Source organism: Solanum lycopersicum, chromosome 2 (genome assembly GCF_036512215.1).
Source record: "Solanum lycopersicum chromosome 2, SLM_r2.1".
Taxonomy (NCBI): domain Eukaryota; kingdom Viridiplantae; phylum Streptophyta; class Magnoliopsida; order Solanales; family Solanaceae; genus Solanum; species Solanum lycopersicum.
This window is the reverse complement of record NC_090801.1, coordinates 65418813-65440548: the sequence shown is the minus strand read 5'-3', so window position 1 is coordinate 65440548 and position 21736 is coordinate 65418813. Positions and strand designations below refer to the sequence as shown.

Genomic DNA, 21736 nt, shown 5'->3' with positions numbered 1-21736 from the left:
TGCATGTCGGAATTCAAGAACTCGATATGTTGAATTCTTGCATGCTGGAATCGGAATTCAAGAACTCGATATGTTGAATTCTTGCATGCTGGAATTTAAGAACTCGAAAATGCATGTTGAATTTAAAGAGAAGTTCAAGAATTAGTTGGATTTTTGAAGTAGCATTGGTATTCGTAAATGCATGGTAAAGAAATCGAAATTTCAAGAATTTATTTTTGTGTAGCATATCAAGCAAATTCAATTCAAGAAGTCTTTTGAAAAAAAAAGTAAGTTATGCTGTCATCCTCGCAGTGTATGTTAAGGATATTCAAGAATTCGTTTCCCCTGCTTAACTGAAAAACAGGAATTTGTTTTTCCCATGCGATTTATTACTCACAGGACTGTTCTTTTTATGTTTGTTACTCTTTTTGTGTTCATCAGTAACAGATGTTCTTTTATGTATTATTTTGTGGTTTTACTTGTAATATGGAAAATTTGTATGGCTGCAACACAAAATAAAGATGTTCATGTATATTTCTTTCCTGGTGCTTCATTTGCAATAAAATACTTTCTTTACTTGTACCGCCTCCTCCAAACACAAAAAAAGGAAAGATGAAATATATTTTGTGTTGATCACTACTGTATGTATGTTTTGAGTATTTATTCTAGCTGAAGTTGAGTTGGAACATACATATTGGTGCTTAGGTACTTATTGCCCAGATTATGGAAACAACATCTTCTGTTATGATTCCTTTTCGTCTGGTCATTTTATCTATGGTTTTGTATGCTGACTTTACACTAACTACATCAAAATACTGACATTCAGATGATATGCATGCTTTCCCTAGTAAGCTTTGACCTTAAAGGAGAGGCTCTGAGCTCTATTTCTGACTTTTGACGTTTCTTTGTTGGCAATTGTTACTAAAACTCATGGGAGGCCAAATGGATGTCATAAGGTTTTGAAGGTAAAGTTCTTTTGAGTTTTAGTTGGTCAACTCCATTAGGATAGGCATGAAACTACCTATCACCCTTTTTTTGTCGCAAAGTTCTATTTTGTCACTAAATCACCCTTTTGGTGAAACTACACAACCTTCTACTTTTCTTCTTGTTCTTATTACTCTCTCCGGTTTAACTCAAAAAAGCAATTTAACATGTCCTCTCTTGAGCTGAAAACTGTTGCTTGACACAACACCTTAGGTGGGTCTATGATATTTTAGAATTAAATTTCCATTCATGGTGTTTTTTCTGACTTTGCTCTATTTCCTTGTTATCTGCTATATATTCTCCGCGGTCTCCTCCTCCTTTCTACTTGGATTTGCTGAACTTATTAATGCATAGTTCACTGTCTAGTGAAAACACAATATCGCCCTTTGAAGTAGTTGTTAATTTGAGGAAGTTATATAATGTCTATGGATTAGTTTTTGACAGTGACAGAGCTGACTTGGAAAGTTTCTTGCTAGGGGAAACTACTTGGAAAGTTGTCTTGCTTGGATAACCCATTCCAAGTCTTCCTTCTCAATGTTAACAGTGAGTCATGTAAAATAAATATAGATATGCTTTTGATGGGGACATACTGATACTACAATAAGGGTCCTTAGTATGTGGTGGAACTGGTTGATGTTATTGAGTTGTCGCTGAGAAGTTGCTAGTATGTATCCAATAATTATGGAACTTCTAATACAATAAGATCACACATTCTGAACAAACTTTTCTACTTCATTAAAAACTAGAGTAGCTGAAAAGCTTTTCACTTTGTTTTTCTTGAGTACTTACAACTTTGTATAATGTGAATTCTTTATCTTTTTTCTCCGCCTTACTTTGGTGATGATGGCTTGGTCTGAGAGGACTTACCAGTGATGGCTTTCTTCACCTTTGCAATTGAGTGCTTGACTTTTGATCCAACTCCTGACAATATGTTCTGATGTTTCTTGGGAGGAACTTTGATATCAGCATCTTTGGAGATTTCTACGATCACTGGATCTTCAGAACTTGACTCATCTCTTGTTTTTTGAATTCCCTCCTCTTCTCTGTCGCTGCCTTCTCTTTCTTCAGCAAAGTCTTCCTCAATTTTTGATGCCTCTTTTGTTGATACATGCACAAGATCAGATAGTGTGGCCTTAGCTTGTGTCTCTCTCGATATGGATTCCTCTGGTACTTCTTTTGAATCACATTCAACTTCTTTCTTGTTTTCATAATTTTCCTGATGTTGTTCTGTTTCAGAAATTTTGCATTTTTCCTGCATGTACTGGATATTTTTGGCCTCTGCACCCAGTTCCACATGTGGGGTAATGCTGTCTTTGGGAGTACCATTGGCATCAGTGCTGCTTGTTGGAATAGTTTCCTCCCTCTCCAATGTAAGTAGAGGATATGCTGCTTGCTCTTGTATCTGCTTAGTTGTATTGCTCTCATTGCTCACCATGTCATCCATCTCCTTCTCCGAAACCGTAACAGATTTCAATGATGTGAAATGTTCTGTTACCTTTGTCTCATTGCATGTTATCATCTCTCCGAAACCTGCTGCTGTTTTTCGTTCTGATCCAAAAGGTTCCAAACTTTTTCTTTCGGGTTCACTCATTGTTGTTTCCTCCTCTTTTTGCACCTGTGTTGTGTTGTTTGAGGAATCTTCACCGGTGGTCTCTCTTAAATCTTCTTCTTGTTCCTCCTATGAATTCATATTTCGCCGTCAGATGCGTGAGTAAACAGGGGAGGCAGGGGGAGTAAGAAAAGATTGGAATAATGTTTTTTGCTTCTATCTTTTTATCTTTGTTTTTTCCATCTTTGACACCTACGAACATTGGTAGTCTCCAGTAGACTTTTCCTTAGCCAGCTGCGGCTGAGGGGATTTAATTGTAGTGATATTTTCTAGAGTAGTTTTATTAACTGTCATATAATGTCAGTTTATATCAAGGTGGTGTGTATCCTGCAAACAATTTACTAATATAATTCAAGTTTGTAATCTACATCAATACTTTGTTTCCTCTCTTTAAATCATTTTCAGCTGGCCCTGTATGTCATTAATCTATGTGCTAAATATTTCATGCAGTTTGAATTCAATCATTTTCTATCAGCAACCTCCTTCCTAGACATGAGGGAGTAAAACGGATCAAATCATGCTGATAAAATATAAAGATGAGATATAAGTGCGCAATTTAATCAGACCTCTTTGATTGGAGTCTTGATTTCCATCGCAACACATTCACTCTTTGATTCTGTGGCCTCTTCTGAGAGGTTTGTCTCAGTACGTTGATGATTAATATTGTTATTGTCATCAATATCAACTTTCTCCAGTCCTTCTAGCTTTTTGGATGTTTGTTCTCCAGCAGGTGAATCTTCATTCTGCTCTTCTGTATCCATGACTGCACATGTGTTGTGTTTTATATGCTGCTTGTGATCATCCTTTTCAACTCCTTTCAACATCTACAGAAAGAACAATTTTCTGAATAGGCAACTTTTACACTTTCTTAAGTAAGATGTATGATAACTGCATTCCAGTTTCTAACCATTATGCTTTGGAATTCATCTCCCCTGTCAATATTTTCATCTGTCTTCACTTCTGAATTTTCTCCCTCTTTTAACTTCTCTTGGTTGGTTCTGAGGCTATTTTCTTCTTCAAGGCAATCCGCACTGGAAATATCCTCTGTTTCTGATTTGTTAATGATCTGGAATTTGATCGGTCAACGTTAGCATTCTTTTAAGAAATACAGGAGAAAAAGGAAAAATATACATTTAATCAAATGATGCATGGTGCGAAATCTTAATTACAATTTCTACCTCCTGAACAGGTGCAATGTAAGGCTTCTCAGTATTGGTGTCTGCTATTCCTCCTGCCTGTTTCTCTTCGCCTAGCTCAGCTAACTGATGCTTCAGTTGTTCCTGTGGGCCTGCACAGCTTTGTAACATATTGGTGCCTGTAACTACTGCTGCTTTGTTTTCTTCAGAAATCTCAAATGTCTGATGGATAAGTTCTTCTGTGGATTCAGATATCTTTTCACTGTTTCTTCCATTTGTTTCTTTTTCAATTGGAGTATCGAGAATATAGCTAATATCTATTTCTCTGTTTTGTAGCTCAAGCTTATCTGCATCTGTGTACTTATGATGATTTTGGAGCCCGAAATCAGAGCTTTCAACCTGTTGAATGAGCCATTCATGATTTGGTTAGTGTCCAGAAATAACTGAAAGGGTGAGGAAATAAGAGAAATTGCTGGAGGCTGCTAGCATGATGTAATAAAACGCTATTGTAGTGGATATGCGGCTTCTAGCTGTGATTCGTCTTGAGATAATCTGTAAGTTTTATTCATGTTTCTGCTATGGTTCTCACGGTAAAGGGGGGAACTTCAAGTTCTGTTTTGCTAGCTTTTCTTTAACTTCTTTCCTGTACTGTTATAATTTAGTCACAATTTTATAATCAGAAATGTGATTTCTTGTAGCAGATTGCCGATCGGCATTTATGTTATACTCTGCCTCCTTATATGAAATGTTTCATGCAGTTGTCCATACATAATGTTCTCACAACAACATCTTCTTAATCCTCTCTTTGAAGAAGGGAATGGAGACTGAAATTAATTATATTCCTCCAGAGATTTGTGACCTTAACTAATTGGAGTTGTGGCTTAGTTGTTCTGAAAATATCGTTCACAGGAGAATTAAATTTCTTGTCTCATTAGCATGCAATAAACTCGTAGATTCTTAGTATATGCTAGTCAGCAAATTCATTTTAAGTTCTTGTTCATTTACCTTGTTAGTACAGTCCTCCACCCTCATTTCTTCTGAAGAAAGTTCAGTTACATTCTCTGCTCCACGGGCGTCATTAGCCTCTTCTGTGGTTAGATTGGCTTGCCGAACATTCTGCAGGAAAAAGAGAGCAATCCAGTCATGAAGAAAGAGAGAAAGCAGCATTTCTATTTTACCTTGGGCTAAGGTAGATGAATTGTAAACAGGCTTGTGAGGTCACTTAACCTCTTGATTGGGGATTTCTGAAACCACTTTGCCTTCTTCATAGTTATTTGCTGCCATCTCTTGTTTGACGGATGTTGGAAGTTCATCAAGAGTCATTTCTTCTTTTTGTAGGGCATTATTGTTTGACTCATCACCAGCATCGATATCTTTAAGTTCTTTTATCTGTTTGTAGAGATAGTTTTTTTGGGTCAAATGAAAGATTATAATGACAGGTTATATTATGATTAATGACTAGTTTAGGCCCATGAAAAAATGTCATACTATTAAATAGAAGGCAGACATTTAATACCTCAGTTTCAACTTCTTTGCAAGGTTGTGCTGTTTCTTTGACAAACCGTTCTGCCTGTTTTCCAATCAAACCTTCTTCTTTCTCTATTATATGTGTTTGAGATTCATCAATTCTTTCAGTGGCAGCTTGTGTCTCTTCCCTGTTTTGTTTTTTGGGTTCTTCATCAATTGGTGGTTCTTTAGGTTTCTCTTCAATTATTGGTTCTTCAAGTTTCTCTTTAACTGCTAGTTCTTCAGGTATCTCTTTAACTGCTGGATCCTCTGGTTCTTCAGGTTTTTCTTTAATTGTTGGTTCTTCAAATTTCTCAACTGCTGATTCCTCAGGTTTCTCCTCAACTGATGGTTCTTCATGTTTTTCATCAACTGCTGGTTCTTGAACTGTAGCTTCTTCAGGTTTCACCTCAACTGTTGGTTCCTCAAGTTTTTGGTCAACTACTTGTTCTTCAGTTGCTAGTTCTTCAGGTTTCTTTTCAACTGCTAGCTCTTCATGTGTCTCTTTAACCACTGGTTCTTCAGGTGTTTCTTTCACCTCTGGTTCTTGAGATTGCTCCTCAATCACTGATTCTTGGGGTTTCTCTTCAATTTTTGGTTTGGGTGTTACTTCAACTGCTGGTTCTTCAGGTTTTCCTTCAACTGCTAGTTCTTCTGGGTTTTCTCCAATTGCTGCTGGTTCCTCAAGTTTTTCATCAACTGCTGGTTGTTTAGATTTTTCTCTAACTGCTGGTTCTTCAGGTTTCTCCTCAACTGTTGGTTCCTCAAGTTTTTCATCAATTGCTGGTTCTTCAAGTTTCTCTTGAGCTGTTGGTTCTTTTGGTTTCTCTTGAACTTCTGGTTCTTGAGGTGTCTGTTCAATCATTGGTTGTTCAGGTGTTTCTTTCGCCGCTGGTTCTTCAAGTGTCCCTTCAATCACTGGTTTGTCAGATTTCTCCTCAACGGCTGGTTCTTTGGGTTTCTCCTCAACTTTTGATTCTTCAAGTTTCTCCCCAACAACTGGTTCTTCTGGTTTCTGTTCAACTGTCGATTCCACTGGTTTCTCTTCAACTGCTGAATCTTCAGGCGTTTCCTCAACTTCATTGTTGTTGCATGAAATTTCTTGAGGTTTCTCGTCAACTAGTTTTTCAGGTGTCCCTTCAACTGCTGGTTTGTCAGGTGTCTCTGGTTCTTCGAGTTTCTCCTCGATGGCAAGTTCTTCCGGTTTCTCTTCAACTGTCGACTCCTTGAGTTTCTCTTCAACTGCTGAATTTTCGGTTTCATCCTCAATTTCAGCAATATCATTGTTCGTATTGCATGAAATTTCATTGCCAGTCTTATCGTTTGAGTCCACAACATGCTTATTCTGCTAGAAGAAAGTTTCACTTATGTTTCAATAGATAAGCAGATGTGAATTCATTGCACAATGCACATACATAAGTATTAGGATGGATAACTTTGTGACAGTGTTTGATCCTCACCTTTTCGAGGGACGTTACCTTTTCAGCTGCTGCTTTCTCTAGTTTCTCTTCAACAGCTACTTCTTCATGTTTCTCTTCAGCTACTTGTTTGTCAGGTGTTTCCTCCGGTGCTGGTTTATCAACTGTTTCTTCCCCTGCAGCTGTTTCGTCAAGCTTCTCTTCAACTACTAATTTTTCAGGTGTCTCCTCAACCATTAGTTCTTCGACTTTCTCCGATACAACTGGTTCTTTAAGTTTGTCTTTTGGTGCTAGATCCTCATATTTTTCCCCTATTACTATTTCTTCATGTTTTTCCTCAACAGCTGGATAGTCAGAAACATCACTGTTGTCGTTGCACAGAATTTCACCATTGATCTTGTCTGTTGAGCGACTTGAGTCCATATCTGGCATATTCTACAAGTAGAATTTAAAGATTCACTAAGGCTTTTAATAGATAAGTAGATGCAAATTCCTTGCATGTATAGAGCTAATAGGATGGTAAACTCTGCGACAGTGCTCGATTACCTTTTCCAAGAGAGTCACCGTTTCAACTACTTGTTTTTCAGATTTCTGTTCAATAGCTAGTTCTCCCGGTATCTCGTCAACTGCTGGTTTGTTGGGTTTCTCCTCAATTGTTAGGTCTTCAGGTGTTTCCGCTCTTGCTTGCTCTTCAAGTGTTTCTGCAATTGCCAATTTTTGAAGTTTCTCATTTGTTACTGGTTCTTCAGCTTTATCCTCAACAATCGGTTCCTCATGTTTTTCCTCAACCATTGGTTCTTCAGTTTTTTCCTCAACTGCTGGATAGTCTGCAACATCAATGTTGTTATCACATGCAGTTTCAGTGTCAGTCTTCCCGTTTGAATCTATAGCTGACATATTCTGCAAGAAAAATTTAAAGTTTTACTTAGTCTCCAATAGATAAACATATGTGAATCATTGCACATACATAGCTAATAGTACAGTTAAAGCTTGTGATTGTACTTGATCTTTACCTCTTCCAACAAAGTTACCTTTTCAGGTTTCTCTTCGGTTACTAGTTTCTCAAGGTTCTTTTCAACTGCTAGATCTTCAGGTGTTTCTTCAACTACAGGTTCCTCAGATTTCTCAACTGTTGGTTCTTCAAGTTTCTCCTCGAGGACTTGTTCTTCAGTTTCTTTTTCCACAGCCGGTGGTTCTTCAGGTTTCTCTGTCACTGCTGGTTCATCAGTTTTTTCATCAACCGCTGGTTCTTCACATTTCTCTTCAATCACTTGTTTTTCATGTTTTTCTTTGACTACCTGTACTTCAGCTTTATCTTCAACTGTTGGATAGTAAGCAACATCGTTGTTTGAATTGCCTAGAATTTCACTGTCATTCTTGTCCTTTGAGTCGATAATTGGCATATTCTGCAAGAGAAGTTCAAATTTGATTTAATCTTCTAATAGATTGGCATAAGTGAGTTCGTTGCAATGTAAAGCTATTAGAATGGATAAACTTTGTGACACTGTTTTATCCCCACCTTCTCTAGGAAAGTTTCCATTTCTGGTTTCTCCTCTTCAATTGCTGGTTTGTCATGTTTCTCTTCGAAAGCTATCTCTTCAGAGGTCTCTCCAACTATTGGTTCTTCAGGTTTCTGTTCAAGTGGTAGTTCTTCAGGTGCTTCCTCCCCTGCTAGCTCTTCATGTGTTTCTTTAGTTGTTGGTTCTTCAAGTTTCTCTTCAACAGTTGGTTCTTTAGGTTTCTCCTCAACTGGTTCTTCAGATTTCTCCTCAATTGTTGGTTCTTCAGGTTTCTCCATAATTGCTGGTATATCAAGTTTCTCTTCAATAACCAGTTTTTTCACGGCGGCTGGTTTTTCAGGGTTTTTATCATCTTCTAAAAACTGAGCAGCATCATTGCTAGAATTGCAGGGAATTTTACTGTCAGTTTTTTCCTTCGAGTCTGCAACTAGCAAATTCTGTAATAAGAATTGGAAGTTTCACTTAGTCTTTTATAGATGAGCAGATGTAAATTGTTGTACATACACAACTAATAGGACAGATGAACTTTATGACAGTGCTTGATCCTTGCCATATCCAAAAGAGTTACCTTTTCAGGTTTTTCTTCTTCACCTGTTGGTTCTTCAGGTTTCACCTCTTCAACTGCTGGTTCTTCAGCTTTTTCTTCACATGCTAGTTCATTAGGTGTTTCTTCCCGTGCTGATTCTTTGGGTGTCTCTTCAGTTATTGTCTTTTCAGGTTTCACTTCAACCATTGGTTCTTGTAGTTTCTCCTCAGCCGATGGTTCTTCAAATTTCACCTCCACAGTTGGTTTTTCACATTCTTCTTCAACTGCCAGTTCTTCAAGGTTTTTCTCAACCGCTGGTTCTTCAGGCTTCTCCATAACAGCCAATACTTCAGATTCTTCTTCAATCATTGTTTCATCATGTTCTTTTTCAACTACTAGTTCTTGAGGTTTTTCCTCGACGGATTCATAGTCAGCAATATCATTGTTGGTATTGCAAGGAATTGCATTATCTATCTTGTCCTTTGGGTCTTCCATTGGCAAATTCTGCAAGAAATTTAGAGTCCTACTTAGTATTTAAATAGATAAACATATGTAAATTCGTTGTAAATTCGTTGCACGTATACAGCTAATTTGATGAATAGACTTTGTGACAATGCTTAATCCTAACCTTCTCTAGAAGAGCTTCTGTTTCAGGTTTCTCCTCTTCAACAATTATTTCTTTAGGTGTCTTTTCAACCGTTGGTTCTTCAGTTTTCTCTTCAAGTGCTAATTCTTCAGGTATTTCCTCCCCTTCTAGCTCTTCAGGTGCTTCTTTAGCCGCTGGTTCTTGAGGTTCCTCCTCAACCACTGGTTCTTCAGGTTTCTCCTTAACCACTGGTACATCAAGTTTCTCTTCAATAGCTGGTTCTTCAGTTTTTTCTTCAACTACTGAGTCTTCAGTATTTTCCTCAACTTGTGGAGGGTGAGCAACATCATTATTGGTATTGCATGGAGTTCCACTGCCAGTTTTGTCGTTTGAGTCTACAACTAACAAATTCTACGAAAGAATTTAATGTTTCACTTAGTCTATCAATGAAGAAGCAGATGTGCATCATTGTACATACATAACTAATAAGATGTATAAACTTTGTGACAGTGCTTGACCCTCACCTTTTCCAAAAGAGCTACCTTTTTGGATGTCTCCTCTTCAAGTGCTGGTCTCTCTTCAAATAATAGACCGTCAGGTGTTTCTTCCCATTTTGGTTCTTCAGGTGCTTCTTCAGTTATTGGTTTTGCAGGTTTCTCCTCAATCTCCTCAACCAATGGTTCTTTAAGCTTCTTTTCCGCTGTTGTTTCTTTAGGTTTCTCTTCAATTGCCAGAGAGTCAGGTTTTTTCTCATTCACTGGTTCTTCTGGCTTCTCCGGAATTGCTGTTTCTTCTGATTTCTCTTCAATTGCTTGTTCTTCATGTTTATTTTCAACTACTGGCTCTTCAATTTTTTCCTCAGCTGATGCATAGTCAGCAATGTCGTTGTTGGTATTGCATGGAATTGCATCGTCTGTCTTGTCCTTTGAGTTTACAATTGACAAATTATGCAAGAAAAATTTAAGTTTTATTTAGTCTTTCAACAGTTAAACATATGTAAATTCATTGCACATATAAAGCTAATATGATGGATAATTTGTGACAGTGTTTAATTGTCACCTTCTCCTGAAGAGCTTCCGTTTCAGGTTCTTCTTCTTCAATTGCTGGTTTCTCATCTTTCTTTTCAACAACTAGTTCTTCAGATGTGTCTTCAACTGTTGGTTCTTCAGGTTTCTCTTCAAGGTCTAGTTCTTCAGGTATTTCCTGCCCTGCAAGCTCTTCAGGTGTTTCTATAGCCGCTGGTTCTTCAGGTTTCTCTGTCATCTCTAGTTCTTCAGGTTTCTCCTCAACTGGTACTTCAGATTTCTCCTCAAATGTTGGTTCTTTGGGTTTCTCCTTAATAGCTGGTACATCAGGTTTCTCTTCAATGAGTGGTTCTTCAGTTTTTTCTTCAACTGCCGATTCTTCAGGATTTTCCTCACTGTCTGGAGAGTATTCAACATCATTATTGGTATTGCATGGGATTTCACTGCCGGTTTTTTCAGTTGAGTCTACAATTAGCATATTCTGCAAAAAGAATTTATTGTTTCACTTAGTCTTTCAATAAAGACGCAGATGTGAGTCATAGTACATACTAACTAACAAAATGGATTAACTTTGTGATAGTGCTTGACCCTTACCTTTTCCGAAAGAGTTACCTTTTCAGGTTTCTCCTCTTCCACGGCTGTTTCTTCATGCATCTCTTCAACTGCTAGTTCCTTGGGTGTTTCTTCAATTACTTGTTTTTCAGGTTTCTCCTCGATTTTTGGTTCTTCGATTGTCTCCTCAACTGATGGTAATTCAAACTCTTCTCCCACGGTTGGTTTTTCAGGTTTCTTTTCAACTGTCGGTTGTTCAGGTATTTTCTCAACCGCTGGTTCTTCTGGTTTCCCCGAAACCCTTGATTCTTCAGATTTTTCTTCAATTGCCGATTCTTCAGATATCTCTTCAACTATTGGTTCTTCAGTTTTTTCCTCAACTGATGTGAAGTCAGCAATGTCATTGTTTGTATTGCATGGAATTGCATTGTCTATTGTGTTCTTTGAGTTTACAATTGGAAAATTCTGCAAGAATATTTGAAGTTTCATTTAGTCTTTCAATAGATAAACATATGTAAATTCGTGCGCATATAAAGCTAGTATGCTGAATAAACTTTGTGAGTGTTAATTCCCACCTTCTCCTTAAGAGCTTCCATTTCAGGTTCCTCCTCTTCAATTGCTGGCTTTTCATCTTTCTCTTCAACAACTAGCTCTTCAGATGTATCTTCAACCGTTGGTTCTTCAGGTTTCTCTTCAAGTGCTAGTTCAGGTGTTTCTATAGCTGCCGGTTCCTGAGGTTTTTCTTCAGTCGCAGGTTCTTGAGGTTTCTCCTCAGCTGGTACTTCAGATTTCTCCTCAAATGTTGGTTCTTGAGGTTTCTCCTCAACTGCTGGTACATCAGGTTTCTCTTCAATGACTAGTTCTTCATTTTTTATTTCAACTGCCGATTCTTCAGGATTTTCCTCAATGTCTGGGGAGTGAGCATCATCATTATTGGTATTGCATGGAATTTCACTGCCAGTTTTGGTGTTTGAGTCCACAATTAGCATATTCTGCAAAAAGAATTTATTGTTTCACTTAGCCTTTCAAAAGAAGAGCATGTGAATCACTGTACATGCATAACTAACAAAATGGATTAACTTTGTGATAGTACTTGACCCTTACCTTTTCCAAAAGAGTTACCTTTTCAGGTTTCTCCTCTTTCATTGCTGGTTCTTTATGTATCTCTTCTAACGCTAGTTCCTTGGGTGTTTCTTCAGTTACTTGTTTTTCAGGTTTCTCCTCAATTTTTGGTTCTTTGATCGTCTCCTCAACTGATGGTTCTTCAAACTTTTCTCCCACGGTTGATGTTTCAGGTTTCTCTTCGATTGTCGGTTTTTCAGGTATTTTCTCAACCGATGGTTCTTCTGGTTTCTCCAAAACCCTTGATTCTTCAGATTTCTCTTCAATAGATGATTCTTCAGATATCTCTTCAACTTCTGCCTCTTCAGTTTTTTCCTCAACTGATGCATAGTCAGCAATGTCATTGTTGGTATTGTATGGATATGCATTGTCTGTTGTGTTCTTTGAGTTTACAATTGGCAAATTCTGCAAGAAAATTTGAAGTTCCATTTAGTCTTTTAATAGATAAAACATATGTACATTCGTTGCACTTATAATGTTAATATGCTGAATAAACTTTGTGACAGTGTTAATTGTCACCTTCTCCTGAAGAGCTTCCGTTTCAGGTTCCTCCTCTTTAATTGCTGGTTTTTCATCTTTCTCTTCGACAAGTAGCTCTTCAGATGTATCTTCAACCGTTAGTTCTTCAGGTTTCCCTTCAAGTGCTAGTTCTTCAGCTGTTCCTATAGCTACTGTTTTTTCAGGTTTCTCTTCAGCCGCCGGTTCTTGAGGTTTCTCCTCAGCTGGTACTTCAGATTTCTCCTCAAATTTTGATTCTTCAGGTTTCTCCTCAACTGCTGGTACATCAGGTTTCTCTTCAATGACTGGTTCTTCATTTTTTATTTCAACTGCCAATTTTTCAGGGTTTTTCTCGATGTCTGGAGAGTGAGCAACATCATTATTGGTGTTGGATGGAATTTCACTGCAAGTTTTGGTCTTCGAGTCTACAATTAGCATATCCTGCAAATAGTATTTAATGTTTCACTTAGCCTTTCAAAAAAAGAGCATGTGAATTACAGTTCATGCATCACTAACAAAATGTACTAACTTTGTTATTGTACTTGACCCTTACCTTTTCCAAAAGAGTTACCTTTTCAGGTTTCTCCTCTTCAACGGTTGGTTCGTCATGTTTCTCTTCAAATGATGGTTCCTTAGGTGTTTCTTCAGTTGCTGTTTTTTCAGGTTTCTCCTCAATTGTCGGTTCTTCGGTCGTCTCTCCAACCAATGGTTCTTCAAGCTTTTCTCCTCCAACTGTTGGGTTTTCAGGTTTCTCTTCAATTGTCGGCTGTTCAGGAATTTTCTCAACCGCAGGTTCTTCTGATTTCTCCAAAATCCTTGATTCTTCAGATTTCTCTTCAACTACTGGTTCTTCAATTTTTTCCTCAACTAATGCATAGTCAGCAATGTCATTGTTGGTATTGCATGGAATTGCATTGTCTATATTATCCTCTGCGTTTACAATCGACAATTTCTGCAAGAAAATTTAAAGTTCCATTTTGTCTTTAAATAGATAAACATATATTAATTTGTTGCACATATAAAGCTTATATGGTGGATTAACTTTGTGACAGTATTCAATCCTCACCTTCTCCTGAAGAGCTTTTCTAACAAGCTCCTTCTCTTTAATAGCTGTTTTTTCATCTTTCTCTTCCAGAACTAGTTCTTCAGGTGTCTCTTCAACTGTTGATTCTTCAGGTTTCTCTTCAAGTGCTAGTTCTTCAGGTGCTTCCTCCTTTGCTAGCTCTTCAGCTGTTTCTTTAGCTGCCGCTTCTTCAGGTCTCTCTTTAGACGCCGGTTCTTGAGGTTTCTCCTCAACTAGTACTTCAGTTTTCTCCTCAAGTGTTGGTTCTTCAGGTTTCTCCTTAACTGCTGGTACATCAGGTTGCTGTTCAATGACTGATTCTTCAGTTTTTTCTTGAAATGCCGATTCTTCAGGATTTTCCTCGGTGTCTGAAAAGTGTGCAACATCATTACCGGCATTGCATGGAATTTCACTACCAGTTTTGTTGTTCAAGTCTACAATTAGCATATTCTGCAAAATGAATTTAATGTTTTACTTTGCCTTCCAATATAGAAGCAGATGTGAATCACAGTACATACATAACTAACAAAATGGATAAACTTTGTGATAGTGCATGACCCATACTTTTTCAGGTTTCTCCTCTTCAACGGCTGGTTCTTCATGTTTCTCCCCAACTGCTGGTTTTTGAGGTTTCTCTTCAACTGTCGGTTGTTCAGCAACCATTAGTTCTTCAAGCTTCTCCGAAACAACTGATTCTTCAGATTTATCTTCAATTGCTAATTCTTCATGTGTTTTTCCAATTACTGGTTCGTCAGGTTTTTCCTCAACTGATGCATAGTTAGCAATATCATTGTTGGTGGTATTGCATGGATTTGCATCGTCTATCTTGTCCTTTGAGTCTACAATTGGCAAATTCTGCAAAAAAAAAATGAAGTTTCACTTAGTCTTTTGACAGATGAACAGATGTAAATTTATTGCACATATAAAGCTAATATGATGGATAGACTTTGTGGTAGTGTTTAATCTTCACCTTCTCCAGAAGCCCTTCTGTTAAAAGTTTCTCCTCCTCCATTACTGCTGGTTTTTCAGGTATGTCTTCAACAGTTGGTTCTTCAGGTTTCTCTTCAAATGCTAGTTCTTCATGTGTTTCCTTCCCTGCTAGCTCTTCAGGTGTTTCTTTCGCTGTCGGTTCCTTAGGTTTCTCTTCAGCCGTTGGTTCAGGTTTCTCCTCAACCGTTGGTTCTTCAGGTTTCTCTTTAGTCTCTGATACATCACGTTTCTCTTCAAAAACTGGGGTTTCAGGTATTTCTTCAACTGCTGGTTCTCCGGTTTTTTTCGCAGATTCTGGATAGTAAGCAGCATCGTTGTTGGTATTGGATGGAATATCACTATCAGTGTTGTCCTTAGTGTCTACAACTAGCATTTTCTGCAAGAAGAAATTGAAGTTTCTCTTAGTCTTTCAAGAGATAACGAGACATGAATTGTTGGACATACATAATTAATAGGATGGATAATTTTCTTGATAATACTTGACCCTCACCTTCTCCAAAAGAGATACTTTTTTGGGTTTCTCATCTTCAACTGCTGGTTTCTCCTCAAATGCTAGGTCCTTCTGTGATTCTTCCTGTGTTGGTTCTTCAGGTGCTTCTTCAGTTACTGGGTTTTCATGTTTCTCTTCAAATGCTTGTTCATTTGGTGTTTCTTCCTGTGTTCGTTCTTCAGGTGCTTCTTCAGTTACTGGTTTTTCAGGTTTATCTTCAACTGCTGGTTCTTCTAGTGTCTCCTCAATCGATGGTTCTTCAAGTTCCTCTCCTGCTACTGGTTTTTCAGATTTCTCTTCAACTACCAGTTCAGGTTTTTTCATAACCACTGCCTCTTTAGATTTCTCTTCAATTGTTAATTCTTCATGTTTATTTTCAACTACTGTTTCTTCAGTTTTTTCCTCAACTGATTCATGATCGGCAATAGCATTGTCAGTATTGCATTGAATTGCATTGTCTGTCTTGTTCTTTGACTGTTCAATTGGTGAATTCTGCAAAAAAATAATAATTGAAGTTTCATTTAGTCTTTCAACGGATAAAACAGATGTAAATTTGTTACGCATATAAAGCTAATACGATGATAAATTTTGTGAAAGTGTTTAATCCTCACATTCTCCTGAAGAGCTTCCGTTTCAGGTTTCTCCTGTATAATTGCTTTTTTTTCAGATTTCTCTTCAACATCTAGTACTTCAAGCGTCTCTTCAACTTTTGGTTCTCTAGGTTTCTCTTCAAGGGCTAGCTCTTCAGGCATTTCCTCCTCTGCTAGATATTCAGGTATTTCTTTAGCTGTTGGTTCTTCAGGTTTCTCTCCAGCCTCTGGTTTTTGAGTTTTCTCCTCAAATGATTCTTCAGATTTTTCCTCAACCATTGGTTCTTCATATTTCTCCCTAACCATGGGTAAATCAGGTTTCTGTACTTCTTCAGGTTTTTCTTCAACTGCTGGTTCCTCAAATTCTGCAAAGTTAGCAGCATCATTGTTGGTATTGCATGGAAGTTCATTCTCACTTTTGTCGTTCAAGTCTACAACTTGGATTTTCTGCAAGAAAGAATTTGAAGTTTCAGTTAGTCTTTCAGTAGATAAGCAAATATGAACTGTTACACATACATAACTAATACAATTGATAAACTTTGTGCCAGTGCTTGGTCCTTCACCTTTTCCAAGAAAGTTACCTTCTCAGGTTTTTCTTCAAACTCTAACTCCTTGGATGTTTTTTCCCGTGTTGGTTCTTTTGGTGTTTCTTCAACCACTAGTTCTTCGGGCTTCTCTTCAACCATTGTTCTTTCAAATTTCTCCTGAACCTCTGTTTCTTCAGGTTTCTCTTGCACAACTGGTTCTTCAGTTTTTACTTCAACTGCTGGTTCTTCAGGTTTTTCTTCAACCGCTGATCCTGCATGTTTCTCCGTAACTATTGGTTCTTTAGTTTTCTCTTCAATAATTGGTTTTTCTTCAATTTCTAGTTCTTCAGTTTTTTGCTCTACTTCTGGATGGTCAGCAACATCTTGGTTTACCTTCTCGATTGAGTTGTCCCCATGTTTCCCACTCGTATCTGATTCAGCATAATCTGACCTGGTTTCTTCTACAACATCAACAAATGAGTTAAAAAGCACATTCCTAGCACCCTCTCCATCTCCTGTCTCTTTTTTCTCGTCCTCTCCTCTTTGGCACTCTGAATTGGGGGATATGAAAATATTTCTATCGCCATTGTAGTCATTCTCATCTTTGACTACTTTCTCATCGTTAGCGTCACCAGGTGATTTGATTGCTTCAGCGTCTGCCCCCTCCGTTTTATATTTTTCAGAGCTAACATCTCCTCGGACGGTCAAGGGGATAGATGTGTTCTTCTCAACATTGTTCATTTCACAAGATGTTTCACTCTCTTCACTTGGATTCTGTATTCCCGCAGAAACGATTTCTACTCTTTTCTCTTCTGCTTTTTCCTCCTGATGGAATGAACTCCCGGACATCTGTTCATCTGATTTGTTTGGTGTATTGACTGATACAGGGGCTTCCACTGAACTACCATTTTCTTCAACAGCCTTGGAAACTAAGGGTGATGCATAAAAATTTTCACCCTCAGTGGTTCCATAACTACCTTTAATAAGATCCTTAACATTTTCAACGTCTGAAGTTCCTTCAAACTCAGATAGTGATCGGTCCCTCTTGTCTTTCTCCATCTTCAGTTTGTCTGATATTGTGTACACTTCCCCTAGCAAATTCTCTTCCTTTATCTGCATAAAGAATGATACTTGCTATGTTGTAACGGAATTAAGAAGAAATGTGTTTGAGTTATCCAACATTGACAGAGCAGCACTGTAGTTATAATATGAAAATTTTCAGACTAATCCTGCCCTATTGGAACTGTATAACATAAGCAAGATTCCCGTTTTATCATTGAAATGGAGTTACCAACCCTAGCTTAGTAGTCAAAGCCTTAAAGGTCCCATCTCCCTACATACAGGACCTTCTCAGGACCTATTTACTCTTCATATCATGTATCAGATATTTTTCATTGGTGAAAGAGACTGCAGTACGAAACAATAGAAAAGAATGCAGGAGGACTTCTACCTACAATATTTGAAGTTGTCATAAACCTACTAAGTTTGTGAAAAGCTGGTGAGATGCTGTTTGTTGCATGTACAAGTGATTCGTTAGTGGCTTCTAAAGAAAGATAAATTTAGAGTTTTCAGTTGGGTAAATACAGATTAGACCGTCAGCTGGGGGCTTAATTCTTTTAACTTCTGAGAATATACACATTAATAACCAGTAGCGTGTTTCTAGGTTAGCTTGATTTGACAAACAAGTCGGAGAATTATAAGTGTTGGTGTCAAACAGTCATGATTAACCAATTACCTCCAACATTTTTCTCAAGTGTTTCTAAAACACGAGAGGATTGATTTGAAATTTATATCCATAACTTCTCCATATAAGTACCTGAGTGGAACAGTTTGCCTTCCAAGGCTAACTACAAGTTTATCTCACACCATTAAAATGAGGAACAAGTCTTCTGGACAGAGTCAAGTTTTTCCATAGTAATTTATTTAAGAAGAGTTTTAAAAATCGGATTTTATTGATTTTTTTCTGTACTAATTCAAAGAGGTATTCTTTTTATCAATAACTAGTCTTTTGGAGAGAGTCAAGTTTTCAGTACTACATTATTTCAGATGAGCAGTTGAGGATTAGCAAGTGTGCTGATTTATTTCTGTGCTTTTTCTTTTAGGTCATATTACCTACAACACATATATAAAGTTAAGTTGTTATTAACTAAGAAGAAGATCAACTATTATATGAACATTCAGCCATGGTAGGCAGGATGCTCTTCAATTAGCCAATTCAAGAAGGATCGAATTTATTGTAAAATAAACAATTTGATCCAGTTGAATATCTACTAATTCGTAGAAATAACATACAAGTTCCTGAAACAGGAAACCTCTAGAAGTGATGAGCAAAACCAAAACAAATTTTCTTTTGTCATCAAAGATTGCATGAAATAATCTTTACATGAAGATGGTAACCTTGATTCGATTCTTAAGTGACAACCTTTGCGTTTTGAAGAAAATTGGCAGTGATCTGGTGAAGTTATTTTGTTAACGCATACTTTATACAAAATCTGTAGATCAGGGGCGTACTAATACTAAATCTAATATGTAACATGTATTTGTACTTCTTAGGGACACTGTTCCTGACCGATCTTTATGGAACAAATGATAACATCTCTTTTTCACAGAGTTGTTTCAGGTATGATCAAGCCGTTGCTTCTTTTGAAGTTTTTTCACATACATGAAAGAAAGCTTGACTACTATAATAAGCTATGGAAATAACTGCTGCAGCTAATGAAATGATGAAACGCACAAAATGAAGTATCATGCTCACATAAAGTAAAAATAATTGAGTAAACGTACACTTTTGATCTCTGGTATTTCAGCGTCATATTCCATCTCATAAGCTGATTGCAGAACTGCTGCTGTTACGTTTTCTTTTCCACTCCCTAAAGACTATCAGAGTGTGTGTTGTACAATTGAACTCGACTGAAATAACTTTAAGTAGAGATCCTTTATATATGTCAATGCAGGATTACAATAGTTATATAATAATTAATTGATGACCATGTTGTTAAGTAGACAGAAAATGACAATTCCCACTTGTTAATTCTACTAATATTGTGAGTTGGCCATAGATGCCTGGTCCTTTTGAAGGATGAGTAGTCACATGCCCCTCTAGTATAGCTTTAGTCATTAAACAGCCAGGTTATTGTTTCTTATGACTGTAGGGATTGTGCTGCTGACAAGGAGAAATTGCCAGAAGAATATACTTTTTACTTGATATCCCAGGGTGGTTATAAACTAAGTTGCGCAGACTCTTCATTTACAATGTTGCACCCATATTTGATTCTCCAAAAATACACTACTTTTAGAGATCCGACACACATTCGTTGACATTTAGGTTAAGAATTTATTTTTGGTCCTAATATTTTATTTAAATCCTTCCTAACATTCCTTAGATAGGTGTTGGGTTATCAGATTGTTACATTTCATAGTGGCTTGAATTTCCCCTACTAAGTGGTTTAATTGATCTTGGAGAACTTTCGCTTGAATTTTAATGCATTTTACTAGTGATCCTATAATATGTTTGACCATTATTTTAGTGAGATAATTTTGGGCGCTCAAATGGAGCAAGGTAAGCGATGAGGATTTATATAGCCGGTCTCAACTTGATTGAGACTGAGATGTAGTTGTATTTGAGCCTAGAAGTATCAAGTGAGTCTGTTGATCTCAATCACCCAATATAAATATAAATGATACAGGTAATGGAGAGTAAAAGGGCATGATAATCATTTCTAAAGGTAAAAAGATGTTAAGTTAAAAAGGCCAATTATATTTTCCTCCTGGTCTTGAAGGCAACCTGTGTCATGTGATAAAAATAGTCATAATAAAGGATTTTAGATCAACAGTAAAGTGTGATTGATAGTATACAGTTCCAAGTCAAAAAGCCACAATAAATTACTGATGACTGGGTAAACAATAATCAATAGTAAGGAGAAAATTACACAGTATATATATATATATAGGTTTAAATTCTTTGTACTTTCAAGTGTTGAATATTCCTGACTTGATACTTTGAATCGATTTTTTCGTAAAAAATCTCGACTCTACCACTTTCAGAAGAATGTGATGAGATGTAGGAAGAGGAAAGTCCCATGTTCCATGTCACTAATTGACGTGGAAAAGACTGTTTTATGATAAAAAATATAAAATAATTGATAAAATATGACTAGGATCAATGAATTGGAAGGGATACATCATGCATGTGTAGGGCTGATAATTTGGTGTTAAAACAAAGAGTTGTCCCAATCAATCCAAGATAGATCATTTGTCTTTTTTTGCCGCCCTTTACGTGTTTTAGCAAATATTTATTCTATTTTCTTCCTGCAATAATGTATTACAAGGACCCAAAAACAAAACAACATCATTATATTATAGGGTCTTTAACATTTTACACTGATTATTATTTTTACAGTAATAATTGTTGTAGCTTGTATACTGTCAAAACTCCGTAATTGTTATTTAAAAAAATATTTTAAATGAAATTAAAATTTGAATACATTTTTGAGTGCTACAATTAACTGATTTAGGTACTCATGTCTTATTGATATTATATTGTTGCGTTACGTAATTTCTGACAAGGAATTCGCACGCCAAAGTTGTTTAAGTTTGGTCGAATCGAAGTAATTTTAGTTTAAACTTTATATTAATAACTTTGATTCGATAGAATTCACAATCAACAAAGACTTTATTTATCATAGTGAAAATCAGAATGTCCCACAGCTAAAAATATAAATAAATTAAGAAAAAGACATTAGTGCATAAGTGTCACGTTCAGTAGGCCACGATTTGGATGGACGGTTCCCACTTGCTGCTTGATACGACTTCTTCTTGTTTTGTTCTACTTTCCAACTTTAGTTAGTCGAATTTTGAATTTAAAGTTTACACACTCGAGTCGAGGTAAAGGAAATGCTTAGTATGTATCTCTCATTTTATGGCATCTGGATAAAAGTTATTTAATTGATAACGTGAATTTGTAGACAATACTTTAGATATGACCATGAGATGGTTTCAAGATACTGAATTCAATAATAATTATTGAGTTATTAATTTGAAACGTATAATATAAGTATATTTCTTTTAACACTTTGGACAACACCTTAAAACTAGCTAGAGTAGTAATTTTTATTATTAATTTTAAAGCATTGCAAGTGTGTAAGAGCTGATTGTCAAATTTCATAGATTAATTTGATAAAATAATTATACAAAATTTATATATTTTAAAAAAATAATTTCTGATTTTAGCGATACTTTTTATTTATTATTATTTGTTTATAGCAATATTATATAAAATCTGCAATATGAATGAAAAGTGAATTATGCATGCAATATTATATGAATCATAATTATTTATTTTGAAATATATTATGTTTGTTTGGTAAAAATTTGACACATTTTATTATAAATGTGTGAAAAATGTATTATTCATCATTAAAATTTGTATTATATGTGAATAATAAATTGTTCTTCGTAATATGTATTACATTTGTATTATAAATGAATTACAACTGATTAAGTGAAAAATTTTATTATCATTGTAAATGATAAATATTTTTTTTATTATAGTATGTTTATGTAAGTTTCCCGAATAAAAATAGGAAGTCTGAAATATTTAATTTGATTTGGACTAA

The 21736-nt window shown here is 36.3% G+C and overlaps 1 protein-coding gene across 7 annotated transcripts; it reads right to left on the bottom strand.

Annotated features, from left to right (window-relative positions):
• Window positions 1-1581: 1581 nt before the first annotated feature.
• On the bottom strand, window positions 1582-20036 carry LOC101259599 (uncharacterized). 7 transcript variants are annotated; one of them, XM_010317999.4, is made up of 27 exons: window positions 18906-20036; window positions 16158-17234; window positions 15616-16041; window positions 15005-15496; window positions 14495-14890; window positions 14089-14379; window positions 13528-13974; window positions 13015-13413; window positions 12483-12902; window positions 11946-12368; window positions 11417-11833; window positions 10884-11306; window positions 10324-10770; window positions 9789-10187; window positions 9307-9675; window positions 8721-9182; window positions 8152-8589; window positions 7646-8038; window positions 7179-7532; window positions 6675-7067; window positions 5225-6562; window positions 4936-5097; window positions 4714-4824; window positions 3751-4107; window positions 3480-3638; window positions 3139-3396; window positions 1582-2641 (listed from the first exon to the last, which is right to left on the bottom strand). In XM_010317999.4, the coding sequence occupies exons 1-27, from the start codon at window positions 18939-18941 to the stop codon at window positions 1793-1795; spliced, it is 11736 nt and encodes a 3911-aa protein (XP_010316301.2). In that variant the 5' UTR covers window positions 18942-20036; the 3' UTR covers window positions 1582-1792. The 7 variants fall into 7 exon arrangements, with proteins under 7 accessions (XP_010316301.2, XP_010316302.2, XP_010316304.2 ...); XM_010318000.4 differs by having other exon boundaries at window positions 5225-6559; XM_010318002.4 differs by having other exon boundaries at window positions 5225-6559; window positions 6693-7067.
• Window positions 20037-21736: the final 1700 nt, after the last annotated feature.

What these genes read in the sequence shown, in the direction of transcription:
- LOC101259599 (XM_010317999.4), bottom strand. Translation starts at nt 18,941, where the DNA reads ATGGAATATGACGCTGAAATACCAGAGATCAAAAGT. An exon ending in CAGAAGCTCTTCTAGAGAAG is followed by an intron (nt 9,183 to 9,306) that starts GTTAGGATTAAG and finishes AATTTCTTGCAG; the next exon opens with AATTTGCCAATGGAAGACCC. An exon ending in TGGAAACTTTCCTAGAGAAG is followed by an intron (nt 8,039 to 8,151) that starts GTGGGGATAAAA and finishes CTTCTCTTGCAG; the next exon opens with AATATGCCAATTATCGACTC.